We start from the raw sequence: 20,912 nt of genomic DNA on the forward strand, positions 1-20,912 counted from the left end.
TCTCAATCAGTTACACGTTTTTCATTGCTAGATTAGTTATAACCCTCACCAGGGGCGTAACTAGGAAAGACTGGGCCCCATAGCAAACTTTTGACTCGGCCCCTCTTTTCACTTGGGTGCCACACACAGCCCCCCCTTTTAGATAGTGCCCCCTGTAGATTGTGCCATACAGCCCCCCTGTAGATTGTGCGATACAGCCCCCCCTGTAGATTCTGCCATACAGCCCCCCCTGTAGATAGTGCCATACAGCCCCCCTGTAGATAGTCATATACAGCCCCCCATAGATTATGCCATACAGCCCCCCCATAGATTATGCCATACAGCCACCCCATAGACCCAGACAGCCATACAGCACCCACATAGAATATGCCATACAGCCTCCTCTATATTCTGCCATACAGCCCCCTTATAGACAGTGCAATACAGCCCACCCATGAAGATAGGGTCACACACCCCCTTGTGGACAGTGCCATACAGCCCCCCTCGTAGATAGTGCCCCCCACCTCCCTTTTGTAGATAGTGCCACCTACCTCCCCCTTGTAGATAGTGCCACACAGTCTCTCCTGTAGAAAGTGCCCCCCTCCCCCTTGTAGACAGTGCCATACAGCCCCCTGTAGATAGTGCCCCCCACTTCCCCCTTGTAGATAGTGCCATACAGTCCTCACATCCCACTTCCGCTTCCTGAAAACAAATCAGAGTCAAGAGAGGTGGATGTGTATATGGAGGTGTTTTGAATCCAGTCAGAAATATAATGAAATATCGCTGCTAGATTATAAAGTTTGATGTCAGAAAAATTTATTACTTCTAGGATGTTGTAGGGTCAGGTATGCTATACGCGTCTTTTCCCACCCCATATGAAGATTCTATAGAGGTAATTCAGTTTTCGTTAATGTTTAGGGGCAATATATAACGGAAGGGTATGAAGAAGATACAGAAGGAGGGTGAATTCTGTAATTTTGATTAAGTAGCCGAGTGTGAAGTGTGACCAGGAGGAGAGTGTCTTTTCCAATTCTATTATGTAGTGGGAGACATTAGTTCTATATAGTGCGGCCGGGCGTTTTGTGATTTGGACTCCTAAATATTTGAGAGCATGGGAATTGCATTTAAATTGGAACATTTGTGACCGAAGAGGTTTGGAGGGGCCCTTCAATAGTAGTGCTTCTGTTTTGTGTCTGATACTGCTAAAAGATTGTCATCTGCAATAGCGGCAAACTTTATTTCAATATTACATGATTTGATTCCCTGGAAGATGGTTGTCTAGGGGAGGTGGCGCAAAAGTGGATCTATGGAAAGGTCAAAAAGAAGGGGGAGAGGGGGTATGTCTGTATGGTGCTTCTGAAAATATCTATGGGGGGTATTATACCCATTGACCGTCACGCTAGTGATCGCACCGAGGCCGAGTGATTGGATGAATTGAGTGTTGATTGGGCCTGATTTCATTCGCCTCAGAACCTCATCGAGGAAGGGCCACACCACTGTGTCAAAGGCTTTCTCGGCATCAAGACTCATTAGCATGTTAACCGGTTGATCCCGATTCTGAGCTATTACTGTGGCAGCAATAGCTGCTCTAATATTTTTAATACTAGTCCTACCTTTTGTGAAACCCGTTTGAGCCTCACTCAAAAGATTGGGAAGATAACATTGGAGTCTATCAGCCAATATTCTTGCCAGTAGTTTGTAGTCTTGATTGAGTAATGAAATTGGCCGGTATGATTGGGCCAGAAAAGGGTCTTTGTTTGGTTTGGGCAGGAGATTCGTGTGAGACTTCGCAAAATGGTCAATGGGCATTTGACGTACAAGGGTGTCAATAAATAAATTCATTAGAGTGGGAATTATCTGGGGGGCCAGGAAGTTATAGTATTTCACGGACAAGCCATCCGGCCCTGTGTTTTGCCATTGGAAAGCAGCGAGACAGCTCGCCTCACCTCCTCCTGTATCTCCAAGTTCAACAAAAGTTGTTGATCTTCAGAGAGGGAGGATAAGCGGACAGTGTCCAGGAAGGCATTAATATCTGGGAGGGACATTGGGGTGGCTCTGTAAAGATCCTTGTATTCTTCGGAAAAGATTAGTGCGATGTCGGAGGGGTCAGTAGAAATATCACCCGTGACTGGGTGTTGTAAGGATAGGATGGGTTTAAAGGGGTGTCTTATTCTAGTGGGAGTAGCAAGTAGTTTTCCAGTCTTGTTTCTCCATCTATAAAATGTATTGTCTGTGTTCTTTACCTGCCAGTGGGATTCATCATGGACAAATGTGTCCAAAAGATGCCTGGCTGTTTGGTAAATATTTTGATTATGTATGGAGGAGTCCGCTGCATAAGTGCGTTGGGCTGCCAGTAAGGCCTTGTGTAGTGCTTCAAAGCGTTTCCTCCTCAATTTTCATCTTCGAGACAGGTAACTGATAACATGACCTCTCGTTACGGCCTTTGGAGTTGCCCACAAAAGGGGGGTGTCATCGCCATTAGAAGGATTATCGTCTGAGAACTGGCCCCAATGTATTTGGAGATGATGTCTAAAATCATCAGAGTCCGCCAAGTAAGCTGGAAATTTCCAAATTCTGGTTCTCCTAATGGACAAGGATAAGGACAGTAATAATGCGATTGGAGAATGATCTGATATGGCGATCGTTTTATATTCGTAAAGCGCGGTGAGACTCAAATTGGGGGAAAGATAACAAAAAAGTATACATGTCTAAAGTATAAAGTATACATAAAAAAAATCTATCATGAAAATGATTTATGGGTCACTGAGTGACATGTAGATTCCCTTGCCCCAGTATCCATCACCCGCCAAGGATCGCATACATTAAGGGAGTCTATGAAGAGATTGAGGGAGGTTGATGCCGTCTGGGATTGTGGTGTAAGGGGAGATCTATCCATAGTGGGGCATTGAAATAGGTTAAAATTGCCTCCGATGATTAGATGACATTTGGGAAGACCTGTTATTACTTGAAGGACCTCTGGGTAAAAAGTGTGTTGGCTGTGGTTAGGGGCATAAATAATCACAAGTATGAGGTCCCTGCAAATGATATCTGTAATATTAAATATCTGCCTTGGGGGTCACTAATTGAGTTCTCCACCGTGTACTGTAGGCCTTATTTAAAAAGGGTCACCACCCCCCATGTAGAGGAAGAATGTGAAGCAGAGTGACGATCAGCCAGCCAAGGGGCCATTAGTTTGCTCCATGTGCCTAATCTCCAGTGGGTCTCCTGTAGAAAAATAATATCAGGGGAGAGTCTCTTAAGGTGATGGCATTTTTAAACCTGCCACATTCCATGAGAGGAATCGGATGTAAGGGTCAGTGTGATAAGGGTGCTGTACAGGCGGTGTACTCATCCTGTGTCTAAAATGTAAATTAGAGTCAAAGATAGCGTAATCCAGATGATGCACCCCACGGTCCCTGCAAGCCGCGCTTACAGTCTACACCGAAGGACGTCGCTATAGATGGAAGTCACGCCTCCCGCCACCTGAGAATGAAGTAAACATAACAATTGCAAGCATAAATAACATAAGGAAAACTGGTAAACAAAAAGAGTAGCGATGTCTTCTACAAATAACAGAAGCACGTTCTCAACAAAACTGTTGAATTACATACAACCATTTGCCACCTCGGGCGCGATGTCGGTTATCCCTCATCCTCCCCTTCCAGGCGAAGTCGTCTCCTGGCTAGGACAGGGTCTTCAAATATTAAGTATGGTGGTCACCCTGCTGTACTTTCAGCTTGGCCAGAAAAAGAAGTTGAAAAAGGGTGTTCCTCTCAAATAATAGGCGGCAGACTGGAGCACACCCTTTGCAACCGCCGCCGAATAGTCCTAGAAAATTTGGATTTTAGAGTCATTTACGATGAGTTCCCTCTGTTGCCAGTAAGCTCTCAAGACTCTCTCTTTTATTGACCAGGATAAATACTTAAGGTCAAGGCCTGGTGTCCCCTGCGTTCCTATTGGTTCTGGGCGGCCCCAGCCTGTTTGCCCTTTCAATCATGAAGGGGTCATCCCTGAGGTCGATGTCTTTGGTGATGTACTCCAGGAGTTGGTCATTCGTCACTCTTTCAGGGATACCCACGAAGCGTAGGTTTCTTTGCCTATCCCTGTTCTCCAGGTCCCCCAGCTTGTCTCTCAATGCTTGTGATGTAGCCTGACTTTGGCGCAAGGCAACCTCTATTGTGAAGATAGAGTCCTTTGCAAAAGTAAACCTCGTCTCCAGATCCACCATTTTTGGGGAATTCGAGGTGATTTGCACTAGTGCAGAGTTTATAGAGGTGTGTAACATATCCAGTCATTTTTCAAATAGAGGTAATAATATTTTAGAGACCTCCTGCGCCACAAGAGTCGCTCGGAGCGAATCCATATCAGATGTATGTGGAGGACTGTTCTGTGGCAACAATCTGGGTGGTGTGATGTCATCCCCATGGAGTAGTTCGGGGGAGAACTGGGGTTGCGAGGAGGAGGCTTTAGCTGATGATTGCATGGCAGTCGGTTTGTCCATCTTTGTTTGTCCTTTGGATTTGTGCATATTGGAGTGGTAAGATATGTCGGGTATTGGAATGTTGTGGGAGCAAGTAGATCTCCCTATTTTGTCAAGTATTTGTCCATGTCACGTTCCCCTTCGTCAGGGGTACAAAGGGAGAGATTAAATAGGCAGTTGTGGGCAGGCAACATCGGCTTGTGAAGCGCAAAACTGGAGTATGTGTGCCATGTGGTTATCAATTGACTTGCCAGGTCAGGAAGAGTGTCTATCCCTGTTGTAGGGCATTACGCCCCAGCCTTGCCAATGGCCCTAAGTCAATGTCTAGCTGTAATCGTTATGATATGGGTAAGAACAGCAAAGCTAAACAAGAGGAATCTTGTGGCTGCAGGAGAGACCTCTGTTTGGCTATGCAGGGCGTGAGATCCTGGTCAGTATTGACCGTGGCTTTAGACTTGGAAATAGCGTGAGTTGCTCCCTCTCACTCATCCTCCAAGATCGGAACGTAGCGTTCGTGCCCAGATGCTGTTGGGTCAAAATGTGTCCACCAGGTGTGAGTAAAATACTGGCCAGGAGCGGTAACCGCATGGTCTCTCACCCAACCCGACCACACCCCAGGTAAGAGGAACTGAGGCCTGGGTCTGAAAGCAGAGGTGTTTTTAAGACGGCGGCAGGGAGTGGGGGCCAGGCTACTACAGGCCGCATTTCGTGGTCCGTGTGTGCTGGGGGGTGGATTCCCGCTCACCTGGAAGTCGTGCTGGGTCAGTTAGTGTGCGGTCCTGCTTTTCCTCTCGGCCATCTTCAAAGGTGCATCTGCCCGCTGGCGGGTATATCGCCAAGTTGGCACCGAGGAGCGTATCGTCCCACTGCAGGCCTACTTCAGCCGGGAAGGCAAGAGATATGCTGCCGCCGCTTCTAGATTTGTACCAGTATCCTATTCGGCCTGTCTCCTCCTCTCAGATCTGCTTCTGCCGGGTGGTGCAAGCGGGAGAGTTGGCAAGATGGCAGCGTGGAGCTCTGTGCCACACTCCCTGTCTACGTTCCACCACTCGTGACTCCGGCGAGTCAGAAATATGGAGTCTCTCTGGGATGGTCGCCTCCACCTGTGTCTGGCGAATCGCCTGCGATGTCCCCAGCAGCAGGGTGGCTGGTTTTCATCATGGATGATTTCAGGCCACGGGAGAGCTCATTCTAAAAGCGGCCATTCATGTTGCTCCGCCCCCGGAATTCCATCTAGCCCTTTTTTAAATGCCAGCATAGTATCTGCCATTACTATCTCTTTTAGTAGCTTATTCCATAGTTTGACCATTCTAACTGTAAAAACCCCTTTCCTAGATTGATGTCTGAAACACCTTTCTTTCACATGCAATGAATGTCCCCTTGTGTACAGTTCTTGGATAGAATAAATTATGTGGCAGTTTTTTGTATTGACCACACATATATTTATACATGTAAATGAGATCACCTCTAAGGCGTCTTTTCTAAGCTGAACAAGCTTGATTTTTCTAGCCATTTATTATAGGAAAGATCTCCTTTCACATTTAATAATCTACCCGATCCCGCTCAACACTCTCCAGCTTTACTATATCCTTTCTGCAATGTGGAGCTCCTAACTGAATCCCATATTCAAGATGGGATCTTAAAAGGGATTTGCATTTGAATCGCAGATTTCTATCTCTTTCTTTTTATACACTAAAATCTTATTTTCTTTTGCAGCTGCTGCTTGACATCGAGTAATGCTGCTTAGCTTACTTGTAACCAGAATACCCTGGTCCTTCTCTTGTTCTGTTATCCCCAGTTATATTAATGTATATGCATTAATACCATTACTGCGACCCATTTCCGTTACCTTACATTTATGAAAATTAAAACTCATTTGCCATGTCTTCTCCCATGCTGCCAACTTATCTAGGTCTATCCTACAAAGTTTGATATCAACAGCAAAAACTAACATTTTACTATCAATCCCATCCACAAAGTCCATCCATAAAAATAATTGTGCCTGACATAGATCTTGTGGTACCCCACTGCTTACTTAAAGGGGTTGTCCGAGATTTTTATTTTTTTTACATTTGAAACCACATTACAGATATTTACAATTTTATAATATACTTACACTTGCAATCTTGCTTCGGTTCTCCACTCTGGCTGCTTTTTCCTGCTCATCACATGAGCTCCGACGTCACGTTTTCTGCAGGTGCTTGTTCTTTAGTGTAGTTGTTCACTGTGAGCGCGCCTGTGCGTGTTCACAGTGAACAAGGACGGCACCTGTGTATGACTATCCCGGTGTACGAGGTATAATGTCAGCATCGGCACATTTATTTGTTCTAGAACTACATACACTTGTAGATACCCCCCACAAACACGCCCCGCCTTTATGTACATAGCACTACTGTGGCCGGTGATTCCGGTCCAGAACGGATGGCTTGATGTCTCTGTCCATATATGGACAGAGACATCAAGCGAAGCGTCCAGGAGCAGAATCCACGACCACAGTGGGATTCCGCTCCTTCGGTGAGGTACAATAGCCCTACATACAATAGCGCTAGGTACAGGTGGGGGGAGGGGGAGTGTGACATCTATGGAGGTGGGGGATGAGATCTACTGAGGAGTTGCGGTGCCAAAAAATTACTCCTCCTCACAGAGCAAAGTGGATGTCAGCGGGGACGAGTAAGGACAGCTCACATTAACTATTGGTAGGCTGTACATGCACGCTCATTACAGCCTGCAATGCATGCAGGGAAAAAAGTATTATCAGAAGGAAACATCAACAAACCGGACCTGGAGTGCATGTAAACAAACGGCGCTAAATTCAAAGAAGATACTGTATGTGGTAAGTGGATTTAAAAAAAAAAAAATACTGCTTTATTTAGGTTGTCTGTATAAGGGGAAATGTATGAAACACTTTTTGAAATTATGATGGTATCTCGGACAACCCCTTTAAGCACATTTTGAGCATGTACCATTTACGACAACTATTTGTTTTCAGTCCCTTGACCAATTCTTCATCCACGTGCATACATCGTCTGCCAGACCATGTCTATGTTGTTATGATAGGGTAGGGAGACAGACAGGTGAGCCCTAATCTACCCGCCACTTAGTCCCTGCCTACTTGCAACGGCCCGTCCTAGGCGACGGCGTACAACTGGGCGACGGTCCCTACGCTCAATAAGTGCACGACAGACAAACAGACAAGGGTACACAGAAGCTAAGGGAAATGGGGCAGTTGACCACGGCAACACCGTGAGCAACAAGAGTAGTGAACGAGCCGAGTCAAACCAGGAGTGTACGAGGTACCAATCGCAGAGCAGGAGCGTAGTCAGTAAAGCCAGGGTCAAAATGAAGCAAGGTCAATAATAATAGCAGGAGCAGCAGAGCCAGGAAACAGGAAAGAATCACAGGCAAAGGAGGAGCAGGAAATGCAGGTATAAATAGACAGAGGGTGGGAGCTAGCTCCGTCTGGCCAGGCTGTGATAGGCTCTCCCACTCCTCAGCCTCCCAACTTGACTGGTAGAAGATCGTGTCACTCTCTCAGACTTAGGAGCAGGTGCAGACTGATTACCCACGGGCGTCGACACAGAAGCTGTGTCTGGCAGATCCTTTACATATGTAGCTTCAGGAGAAGGCTGTTTTGTGGTACAGTATCAAATGCTTTTGAAAAATACAGATATATCACATTGGGGGTTTATTTTCACTTAATATGTGTGAGGAGATTTTCCTAACATAGGGGCTGAACTTTTAAATTTTATGTGGTGTGAATAGACTAACACATACAGTAACATTAATCTGGGGATAACATATGTTGATATGGAAGGATTTAGGATCAACCTGTAAGGTATAGGAACCAAATAAAAATTAAGGAATCAATGGATTAATTATTGGGCCTAAATAGAAAGAATTAATTATTAATTTATTCATACATTAATTACAAACAACATGAAACTTACTGCTTGTACTGGAGCTTCCGGGATTCTTTTCTGTGCTATCGATGGCAAGGTGTCCATAAGAAGAATGATGATGATGGCGATGATGGTGAGGGTTAAGTCTCCCAGAAACCTTTGATGGAAAAGATGTTCCTCCATTTTCTTCAACATTAAAGAAGTGGAAATCACTGTTTTTTAAGCCTGGTGACAATGGATATCTGTCAATAGAAATAGCACAATATAATTATCTTGCAACTTTCTCTAAGACTTGTTTGAACTAATGTTATTTAATTTATAATCTACCAACATTATTTATTAAAATGGTAATTAGGCAAGGCTAATAGATACATATTTACCTAGAACTGTGCCCTAACAATCAAAGGTAAGGAAAATAACGACTATACATAAAAGTTAACAATATTCATGAACTACTTATATATATATATATATATATATATATATATATATATATATATATATATATATATATATATATATGTACACACACACACACACACACACACACACACATATATACATACATACACTACCGTTCAAAAGTTTGGGGTCACCCAGACAATTTTGTGTTTTCCATGAAAACTCACACTTATATTTATCAAGTGAGTTGCAAAATGACTAGAAAATATAGTCAAGACATTGACAAGGTTAGAAATAATGATTTTTATTTGAAATAATAATTTTCTCCTTCAAACTTTGCTTTCGTCAAAGAATGCTCCATTTGCAGCAATTACAGCATTGCAGACCTTTGGCATTCTAGGCGTTAATTTGCTGAGGTAATCGGAAGAAATTTCTCCCCATGCTTCCAGAAGCCCCTCCCACAAGTTGGATTGGCTTGATGGGCACTTCTTGCGTACCATATGGTCAAGCTGCTCCCACAACAGCTCTATGGTGTTGAGATCTGGTGACTGCGCTGGCCACTCCATTACAGATAGAATACTAGCTGCCTGCTTCTTCCTTAAATAGTTCTTGCATAATTTGGAGGTGTGCTTTGGGTCATTGTCCTGTTGTAGGATGAAATTGGCTCCAATCAAGTGCTCTCCACAGGGTATGGCATGGCGTTGCAAAATGGAGTGATAGCCTTCCTTATTCAAAATCCCTTTTGCCTTGTACAAATCTCCTACTTTACCAGCACCAAAGCAACCCCAGACCATCACATTACCCCCACCATGCTTGACAGATGGCATCAGGCACTCTTACAGCATCTTTTCAGTTGTTCTGCGTCTCACAAATAATCTTCTGTGTGATCCAAACACCTCAAACTTCGATTTGTCTGTCCATAACACTTTTTTCCAATCTTCCTCTGTCCAATGTCTGTGTGCTTTTGCCCATATTAATCTTTTCCTTTTATTAGCCAGTCTCAGATATGGCTTTTTCTTTGCCACTCTGCCCTGCAGGCCAGCATCCCGGAGTCGCCTCTTCACTGTAGACGTTGATACTGGCATTTTGCGGGTACTATTTCATGAAGCTGCCAGTTGAGGACCTGTGAGGCGTCTATTTCTCAAACTAGAGACTCTAATGTACTTGTCTTGTTGCTCAGTTGTGCAGCAGGGCCTCCCACTTCTCTTTATACTCTGGTTAGAGCCTGTGTGTGCTGTCCTCTGAAGGGAGTAGTACACACCGTTGTAGGAAATCTTCAGTTTCTTGGCAATTTCTCGCATGGAATAGCCTTAATTTCTAAGAACAAGAATAGACTGTCGAGTTTCACATGAAAGCTCTCTTTTTCTAGCCATTTTGAGAGTTTAATCGAACCCACAAATGTAATGCTCCAGATTCTCAACTAGCTCAAAGGAAGGTCAGTTTTATAGCTCCTCTAAACAGCAAAACTGTTTACAGCGGTGCTAACATAATTTCACAAGGGTTTTCAAGTGTTTTCTAATAATCCATTAGCCTTCTAACACAGTTAGCAAACACAATGTACCATTAGAACACTGGAGTGATAGTTGCTGGAAATGGGCCTCTATACACCTATGTAGATATTGCATCAAAAACCAGACGTTTGCAGCTAGAATAGTCATTTAGCACATTAACAATGTATAGAGTGTATTTCTGATTAATTTAATGTTATCTTCATTGAAAAAAACTGTGCTTTTCTTTCAAAAATAAGGAAATTTCTAAGTGACCCTAAACTTTCGAACGGTAGTGTACATACATACATACACATATATATATATAGGCTGTCAGTTACTCTGTTCACTATACCAATAAATGCTCTTCCAGTACTTCAAGTTGCACTGTAAACCCGTCCTAATACCTTTCATAAGGAAAAATGACCTGCCGTTGGGGAACACTTATGTTGTTTCTTACCAATCTAGGACTGTAGAGGGTGATGTACCAGGGAGTGATGCACTTTTAGTGGCAGTTACTTTAACCCCTCGCTGATATTTGACGTAACTGTACATAATAGTCGGTAGGGATAGGAGGTATGGTACGGGCTCACAGGCTGAGCCTGCTCCATATGTCACCGGTCTCGGCTTTATGTCACAGTCAACACCTCATTGTAATAGCCAGGAGATAACTCGGATCCCAGCCGCTTAGTCACGTAGATGCCGCATTCAATAGCGACCACGGTATCTAAGCCGTTAGAAAGCGAGGGGTAGTCCCCTCTGTCACTGCATCTTCCCCCCATGATGCGATTGCAGGGTGCTGTCGGTTGCCATTGTAGACTGGGTGCTTAATGAAGGGCTTAATAGGAGTCTGTAAAAATCACAATATATTGCAATAAGTATTGCAGTGTATTGTTCAAGTGATCCAACAATCACTTGTTAAAGTCCCCTAGGGACATTTCCATTAGCACATATTGATCTGTAATTTAAACCCTTCCAGACATTTGATGCAACTGTACGTCATGACCGAGAAGGGGGAGTATGGAACGGGCTCACAGGCTGAGCCCGCTTCATACACAGTGGGTGCCGATGATTTTATGGCAGTCACTTGGCCTAACAAAGGCCCCCAGGTCTGCCTTTAGTGAATGCCTGTTAGGTCCTGCCAAATGCATGGCCTAACAGATGCCTGTCAGTTTTACACTGACAGGTACAATACACTGCAATCCAGAAGTATTGCAGTGTATTATAAAAGCGATCAAATTATCGCATAGTAAAGTCTCCTAGTGGGACTAAAAAAAAGTTTAATAAAGTTTATAATAAATAAATAAAAATCCCAGTAAAAAATAAAAGAAAAACTCACTTTTCCCCTTTCTAAATACTTTATTATGGAAAAGTTAAAAAGTTACACATATTTGCTATCCGTAACGACCCCCTACTATAAAACAATTACATTATTTAACCCGCATAGTGAATGCCGTAAAAATAAAATAAAAACCGATGCCATAATTGTTGTTTTCTGTTCATACTGCCTTAAAAAAAAATTGATAAAAAGTAATCAAAAAGTCGTATGTGCTTCAAAATGGTACAAATAAAGACTACATTACAAGTCATCCCGCAAAACCAAAAGCCCTCATACAAAAATGTCAGCAGAAATTAGAAAAGTAATGGCTTTTAACCCCTACCCGCATGAGTAAGTAACTGTACGTCGTTGCGGGAGGTTACTTCCCGCACGAGGACGTACAGTAACTGAGTTTTTTCCGGTGCACACTGTCAGCGACAGTGTGCACCGGGAACCGGGAGGTCAGCTGTTGCCGACAGCTGACACTCCACTCTTGCTGGCCAGCGGTCCTTTGCCGCTGATTTCGGCGAATTAACCCCTTAAATTCGGCGATTGGTTGCAATCGCCGAATTTTAGGGGTTTCTAGCATATCGGCAGACCCCGATCCAAAATCGCGGGTTTTGCCGATAGTTAGCATGGCAAACGGAAGCCAAACAATGGCTTCCGTGTCTGCCATGGACAGAAACCCATCAGGACCAACCTTCGGCTGGTCCTGATAGGCTTCCTGTCACTGTGTCGTTCCCGATGCACACTGCATCGGAAACTCGGAGATCAGCTGTCCCCGACAGCTGAAACTCCAGTGTTGCCGATCAGCGGCTCATCGCCGCTAATTTCGGCAATTAACCCAATAAATGTAGTGCTCGATTGCGATCACCACATTTAGGGGGTTTGTAGCACATCAGCAGCCCCCATGCAATTGTGGGGGTTGCTGATGCTTGTGATGGCATCCGGAGGCCAGGCAACGGCCTCCGGGTCTGCCATGTATGGAAGCCGATGAGGACCAGCCTCTGGCTGGTCCTCGTAGACTTACTGTCAGAGTGACTGTGACGTCACACTGACAGTTGAAATACATTACACTACCTAGGTAGTGTAATGTATTCTAGCAGAGATCAAAGCTGCAGGTAAAAAAATAAAGTGAAAAAAGTAAAAAAAAAGTTAATAAACAAAAAAATAAAGTGTAAAAAGTAAAAAAAGTTAATAAAAATGTTTTGGTTTTCCTATAAGTCATTTATTATAGGGAAAAAATGAAAAAGTAAACAAAAAGTACAGATATTTGGTATCACAGTGTTCGTAACGACCCAAACTATGAAACTATAATGTTATTTTTTCCGCAAGGAAAACTATGTCAGCATCGCTATTTTTTGGTCACCACCCATCCCAAGATATAGAATAAAAAGTGATCAAAAAGTCACATGTACCCCATAATAGTATCAATTAAAACTACAACCCGTCCTGCAAAAAACAAGACCTCCCACAGGATTTTGGACGAAAAAATAAAAAAGTTACGCTTCAGAATATGGTGTCTCAGAAAATAAATTATTTTCTAGAAACTTAATTTTATTGTGCAAACGCTGCAAAACTTAAAAAAAACTATACACATATGGTATCACCGTAATCATACCGACCGGCAGAATAAAGTAAAACATAATTTATTGCGCTCGGTGAACGCTGTAAGAAATAAAGAATTTAAAGTGCCAAAATCGCTGTTTTTTGGTCACCTTAGCTCTAAAAAAGATCCTGTAGGGTCTAAACGCTCACTATACCCCTAGAAAAACTCCTTGAGGGGTGTAGTTTCCAAAATAGTGTCACTTTTGGGGGGTTTCCACTGTTTTGGTCCCTCTGGGGCATTGCAAACCCGACATGGCACTGAAAACGAATCCAGCAAAATCTGCGCTCCAAAATCCAAAAGGCGCTCCTTCCCTCCTGAGCCCTGCTGTAGGTCCAAACATTAGTTTATGACCACATATGGGAAATTGCCGTAATCGGGAGAAATTGCTTTACAAATGATGGGGTGCTTTTTCTCCTTTAATCCTTGTAAAAATGAAAAAAATTCTATGTTTCCACAGAAAAAAAGGTGATTTTCATCTTCAGAGACTAATTCCACTAAATTCTGCAAAAAAACTGTGGGGTCAAAATGCTAACTATACCCCTAGAAAAATGCCTTGAGGGCCGTAGTTTCCAAAATGGGGTCACTTTTGGGGGTTTCAACTGTTTAGGTACCACAAGACCTCTTCAAACCTGACATGGTGCCTAAAATATATTCCTAAAACAGGAGGCCCCAAAATCCATTAGGTGCACCTTTGCTTTTGAGGCCGATGTTTCAGTCCATTAGGACACTAGGGCCACATGTGGGATATTTCTAAAATCTGCAGAATCTAGGCAATAAATAATGTGTTGCGTTTCTCTGGTAAAAACGTCTGTGCTACAGGTTTTTTTTTTATTACAAATGAATTTCGGCAAAAAAAATTTAATTTGTAAATTTCACTACATTGCCTTAATTCTTGTGAAACGCCTAAAGGGTTAATATACTTTCTGAATGTGGTTTTGAATAACTTGAGGGGTGCAGTTTTCAAAATGGGGTGATTTATGGGGACTTTCTAATATAGAAGGCCCTCAAAGCCACTTCACAACTGAACTGGTCCCTGAAAAAATGGCCTATTGAAATTTTCTTGAAAATATGAGAAATTGCTGCTAAAGTTCTAAGCCTCAACATATGTCTCACAGGAACAGTCAGTAAAGGGGGCTAGGTCACCAACAATGTAAGTTTTAACCTCCCCAATATTGGAATAGAAACTGAACCATATATTTGAAACAAAAAGGAGTTGTATACTATTTTGGTTTTAAATGTCACAGGCATAGAAAAAGTACAAACTTTATTGGACAATACAAAATAAAAATGTTAAAATCGAGAATTCAAATCAGACAACTGTATATGAGTTGCACATAGGACAGGAAAACACATAGATACCAAGAGATAAGCTCTAGAAGAAGGCTAAGTAGCCATATCTAAAGTGGCTAACAAATGGCAATATTCTATGTCGACACGGGATATGCAGAGTTACATAACACAGTAAAACGTAACACAGACAGAGTATGTACCGTGATAATATCTGTGGAGGAGAAGGTAAATTGTAACACTGCTATATAGTACTCTAACATTCATCTCAGAAGGGCACCAACAATTATACTTGGTGTCTCTAAACCTCAGAAGGGAATAAAAGTCCCATAGTATAGCTGTAATATAGGTTTGTGAAAAAAAGTGAGTGAGTAACTAACCCATGTCGCTCCAAAGGTCCAGTGGCTCCAAGGTAAGGAGAAACCCTGATGCGCGTTTCGTCTGGATGGCTTTATCAAGGGGCGTTTTAACATATATTCATTGCACCGTTTTAAATATACTACGTGGTTGATCAGCTAGTACTTACAGCACCAATAGAGTCCTGACTTGAATGGCCGTGCGTGTCAGACGGAAACATCGCGAGAACTAACTATCGGACCGCCGAGACCAGACTACGCATGCGCGGCTCCGGAAACCGCTCACACACAGAAGGGTACAATGAGCAGCCCGAACGGAGACCCAGGATGGGACGTCCGGCACGCAGGACACGATCCAGGTAATATAAATGAGGAATTTCTGGAAAAATAGTAATTTACTTCAAGTGGATCAAGAGTTTACATATTAGATTTGATTAATAAAATATTCTATAGAAAATTCGATATAGAAGAGACCCATCATCCTCTACAGACATCCAAACGTAGAAAAATGCATATATTTCTATAATACAATGGATGTTAGAAAATATTAAGTATTATTATTACCACAAAGTAATAAATATGCATTAACCCCTTCCCGACACCCGCCGTACATGTACGGCGCTGTCGGGAGGTGCTTCCCGCAAAGCGCAGTACAGTTACGTCGCAGTGATGGTGCGGGCTCAGAAGCAGAGCCGGCACCATCACCGCGGGGTGACAGCTGTATTATACAGCTGGCACCCTCCTGTAACTGCCAGGACCGGAGCTATTCTCCGATCCGGCTGATTAACCCCTCAGATGCTGCGCTCAATAGAGCGCAGCATCTGATAGGTTTTTCACCCGACCGGCAACCCAGTGATGCAATCGCTGGGTTGCTGTGGCAATCGGACGCCGGAAATTGTGTCCGAGTCTGCCTTGTACGGGAGCCGATGAGGACCCGCCTGCGGCGCGTCCTCATAGGCTTGCTGTCAGTTAATAACTGACAGCGCTAATACACTGCACTACGTATGTAGTGCAGTGTATTAGAGTAGCGATCGGGGCATCAGGCCCTCATGTTCCCTAGTGGGACAAGTCAAAAAAGTTTAAAAAAGTTAATAAAAATGTGGTAAAACAATAAAAACACACACATTTCAAATAAAAATAAAGCTAAACTGACTTTTTTCCCATAGTAAGTCTTTTATTATGGGAAAAACCGTAAAAATTTAAAAAACTATACATAATTGGTATCGTCGCGTCCGTAACGACCCAAACTACAAAACTATTATGTAATTAATCCCGCACGGTGAACGCTGTAAAAAAAAAAAAAACATGAAAAACAAAGCCATAATCTTAGTTTTTAGGTCACATTTCCTTCCAAAAAATACTATAAAAAGTGATCAAAAAGTCACATTTACTCCAAAATAGTACTAATAAAAACGACAATCCGTCCCGCAAAAAATAATCCCTGACACCGCTTTGTGCACGCAAAAATAAAAAAGTTATGGGTCTTAGAATATGGCGACAGAGAAAACAAATGATTTTATAAAAAAAGTGATTTTATTGTGCAAAAGCTGCAATACATAAAAAAAAACTATATAAATTTGGTATCGCCGTAATGGTATCGACCCACAGAATAAAGGCAACATGTAATTTAGGGCGCACTGTAGATGCCGAAAAAAAACCCAATAAAAAACTATTCCAGAATTGCTTGTTTTTAGTAATTTCCTTTACCAAAAAATGAAATAAAAAGTGATCAAAAAGTCGTATGTGTTCTAAAATGGTACCAATAAAATCTACAGCCCGTCTCGCAAAAAACAAGCCCACATACCGCTCAATCAACTGAAAAACAAAAAAGTTACGGCACTAGTAATGCGGTGATGAAAAAACATCTCAATGCGCAGGCCGGAGGGGAACATTCCTTCAGTTTCAGGGCCCTAGTATTTAGGAACTAGGAAAGGGAATGGACATAGCACATCCGCTGGAAGCGAGGGCGCCCGTATTATACCAGCGCAAAACTTTCCCAGTAATATTTCCCAAACTACGAAGGAGAAAAAGTCCCCAAAAGGTGCAGAGCGTTACAAAAGGGGGATAAGAAAGAAAACCGTTTATCAGTGTGACACCAGCCTGTGCATAACGGATCGCTTCACAGCGTAACACACACCTATGGATAATTGTATTATTTACCCCATTATTATACCCTCTTATTATGCCCTGATGTTCTCCGCACAGATTACATATGCCACCACATTATAAACGGAAATACCAGCAAAACCCCAAACAGAACTATTACCAAGCAAAATCCATGCTCAAAATGGCGGTCTTTTCCTTCTTAGCCCTACAGTGTGCCCACACAGCAATTTATGTCCACAAGTAAGGCATTACCATACCCGGGAGAACCCGCTTAACAATTTATGGGGTAAGATTCTCTAGGGGCACAACATCTTGTGCGGTGAATGGGCAGATCAGTGGAAAAATTGAAATTTTCACTTTGCACCATCCACTGCGTATTCATTTCTGAAAAACACCTGTGGAGTCTAAATTCTCACTACACCCCTTGATAAATGCCTTTAGGGGTGTAGTTTCTAAAACTGGGTCACTCTTGTTTGGTACATCAGTGGTTTTGCAAATGCAACATGGCGTCCGCAAACCATTCCAGCAAAATCTACGCTCCTAAAGATAAATACTGCTCCTTTTCTTCTGAATGCTCCCATATACGTAAACAGCTGATTATAACCACATATGGGGTGTTACTGTACTCGGGAGAAATTACTTTACAAATGTTGGGGTGCTTTTTCTTCTCTATTCCTTGTAAAAATGAAAAATGTTGATCTAAAACTACATCTTGTTGGGAAAAAAAAATATTTTTCATTTTCATGGCTTAATTCTAATTAATTCAGCAAAAAACCTTTGGCATCAAAATTTTCACTATACCCCTAGATGATTCCTCAGAGGGTGCAGTTTCCCAAATGGAGTCACTTTTGGGGCGTTTCCACTGTACTAGTACTACAGGGGCTCAGCAAATGTGACATGGCGCCCAGAAACCATTCCAAAATCCAAATGTTGCTAGTTCCATTCTGAGCCCTACCGTGTGTCCAAACAGATGTTTGTGACCACATGTGGGGTATTGTTTTACCCGGGAGAAGTTGCTTTACAAATTTTATGGTGCTTTTTCTCCTTCAGTCCTTGTGGAAATGAAAAAAAATTAGCTAAATCTACATTTTATTTGAAAAAATGTAGATTTTCATTTTCACAGCCTACTTCCAAAAATTTCTGCAAAAAAACCTGTAGGGTCAAAATGCTCACTATACCCTTAGATAATTTCCTCAAGGGGTATAGTTTCCAAAATGGGGTCACTTGTTGGGGGTTTCCACTGTTTTGTCCCCTCGGGGGCTTTGCAAATGCGACATGGCCTCCGCAAACCATTCCTGCTAAATTTGAGCTCCAAGAGCCAAATGGAGCTCTTTCCATTCTAAGCCCTGCCGTGTGTCCAAACAACCGTTTATTACCACATGTGGGGTATTGTTTTACTCAGGAGAAATTGCTCTACAAATGTTGTGGTGCTTTTTCTACTTTAGTTCTTTTGGAAATTAAAAAACATTTGCTGAACCTACATTTTATTTGAAAAAATGTAGATTTTCATTTTCATGGCCTAGTTCCAAAAATTTTTGCAAAAAAAACTGGCCGGTCAAAATGCTTGCTACACCCCTAAATAAATTCCTCGAGGGGTGTAGTTTCCCAAATGGGGTCACTTTTGGGGGTTTCCACTGTTTTAGTTCCACAAGACCTGTTCAAAGCTGACATGGTGCCTAAAATATATTCTAATAAAAAGGAGGCCCAAAATCCACCAGGTGCTCCTTTGCTTCTGAGGCCGGTGCTTCAGTCCAGTAGCACACTAAAGCCACATGTGGGATATTTCCTAAAACTGCAGAACCTGGGCAATAAATATTGAGTTGCATTTCTTGGGTAAAATTTTACATTTGGAACCTGCCCTGGCAGAAAATCTGTCAAAAAAACCTCAGATGACATCACGAAGCAGTATGAACCTTAAATCATCACAAATTATTTTTTTATATGTTAAAGATGTTAGTGCTTTATTAAAAACGTTTATATTCATTTGTGTGTTTGTGTTTTACTTTTTCTTATTTTTACACTTTTTCTTCCCTATGGGGGCTGCCATTTTTTGTTCCATTTCTGTCTGTGTCGATTAACGACACATACAGACATGGAATACGGCAGCCACAGTCCCATAGGGACTGCGAACGGCTCCCGTCCCATTGACTTCAGTGTACGGCGTCTGTGTGGGAACTGCGCATGCGCCGCTCCCACACAGTCCAATTCGAAATTGGCGCCGTCCGGCGCCATTTTCCTGTGGACCGGAAGTCGCGGCCGGACATTAATATTACTACTTCCGGTCGCGGCTTCCGGACTTGTGCACTTGGACCAGCGGCAGCAAACGGAGCGGACGGGCCGGAGGGAGCCGCGGCGGCAGGAGCAGGTAAGAGATTTCAATGTATGTTCGTGTTTGTGTGTGTTTACTACTGTATGTAAACCTACTACACTGTGTGTTAGCTCAAAAAATGGCGACACACAGCGTAGGAGGTTACACCGTTCAAACCCCTCGTTTATCCCGGCACTAGCCAGGATAAAGGAGGGGGGATGCTGAGAGCTCACTAGAGCGAGGGCTTTTAACCCATTGTTGCAATGCTGCAATTTTGGGAATAGCTCCATCTAGTGACCAAAAATGGGTAGTATTATAAATTAGAATTAATTTATAATATTTCCTGACTATTTCCTGACTCGTGAAAAAAATAAAAAAAATTTGAACAATGTTTAATCACCCACACACTAAATGTTTAATTTTTAAAAAAAAAACATGTTTTTCTGGCAACACATTCCCTTTAAGGATATGTTGGTGAAAAGCCACTATATACCAAAACAATATAATCCGTTTAAGTCAAAAAGCCCCAGACATGGTTGTTATCCATGCGGTGACTGCATATCATGCACAAATATAGTCCGTACGACCATCTTTGAATCTATGATAGACAAAAGGGAATTCAAAATTCGGCACTATATATCCTGCAGTACAACAAATGTCATCTACTATGCAACATGTGGTTGCTCAAAAGTATACATTGGTCTTACATCAAGACAACTGCGTATTAGGATTAGAGAACACGTGCGTGATATAATTGCTGCAAGAGAGAAATTGAAGATCTCACACTCCTAAAGACGATCCCCAGACATTTTAAATCATGTCACACTTGTGATCCAAAAACATTTAAAGTATGGGGTATAGATAGAGGTGGCGATATAAGGAAGTTATTGGCTCAGAGGGAGTGTAAATGCATTATTACTCTTGGAACGATGGTGTAAAGGATTTGCCTGACACAGCTTCTGTGTCGACGCCCGTGGTTAATCAGCCTGCATCTGTTCCTAGGTCTGCTAGAGTGACTCGATCTGCTACCACTCAGGCTGGTAGGCTGAGGAGTGGGAGAGCCTATCGCTGCCTGGCCAGACGGTTCTAGCTCCCGCCATTGGTCTACTTATACCTTCATTTGCTGCTTGTCCTTTTCCTGTGATTCTCTTGTTTCCTTGCTCTGCTGTTCCTGCTGTTACCATTTGACCTTTGCTTCATATTGACTCTGGCTTGACTGACTATTCTCCTGCTCTGCATTTGTTACCACGTACACTCCTGGTTTGACTCGGCTCGTCCACTACTCTGTTGCTCACGGTGTTGCCGTAGGCAACTGCCCCACTTCCCTTGCTTCTGTGTAACCTTGTCTTGTTTTGTCTGTCGTGCACATATTGAGCGTAGGGACTGTCGCCCAGTTGTACGCCGTCGCCTAGGACGGGCTGTGCAAGTAGGCAGGGACTGAGTGGTGGGTAAATTAGGGCTTACCTGTCTGTCTCCTATCCTGACATTACAGATGGCCCCTGTTGGTTTAAACGAGACCTTAAGCTTTGCGTCATTTCTGTAAATTCTCTACCTTTCCTTCTTTTATATGTTTTTAACTGTATGTTTACTAATCTATGTTCTTTGTTTAGTTTTATATTTTAGCTTTTGATCATGCATGTCATAATGCCTGAGACTGCCGTGTTCGTGACTAGACATTTTG

The 20,912-nt window shown here is 42.7% G+C and overlaps 1 protein-coding gene across 3 annotated transcripts in view; it reads right to left on the bottom strand.

The window, feature by feature from the left end:
• EPB41L4B (erythrocyte membrane protein band 4.1 like 4B) overlaps positions 1–20,912 on the bottom strand; it is a 592,948-nt gene that overhangs the window by 203,259 nt on the left and 368,777 nt on the right. For all 3 annotated transcript variants that reach the window (XM_075826848.1, XM_075826847.1, XM_075826846.1), the window contains exon 16: positions 8,407–8,600. In XM_075826848.1, the coding sequence (XP_075682963.1) occupies positions 8,407–8,600 (194 nt within the window). The remainder of the gene's footprint in view (positions 1–8,406; positions 8,601–20,912) is intronic.

The sequence above is a fragment of the Rhinoderma darwinii genome, chromosome 5 (assembly GCF_050947455.1).
Source record: "Rhinoderma darwinii isolate aRhiDar2 chromosome 5, aRhiDar2.hap1, whole genome shotgun sequence".
NCBI lineage: Eukaryota > Metazoa > Chordata > Amphibia > Anura > Rhinodermatidae > Rhinoderma > Rhinoderma darwinii.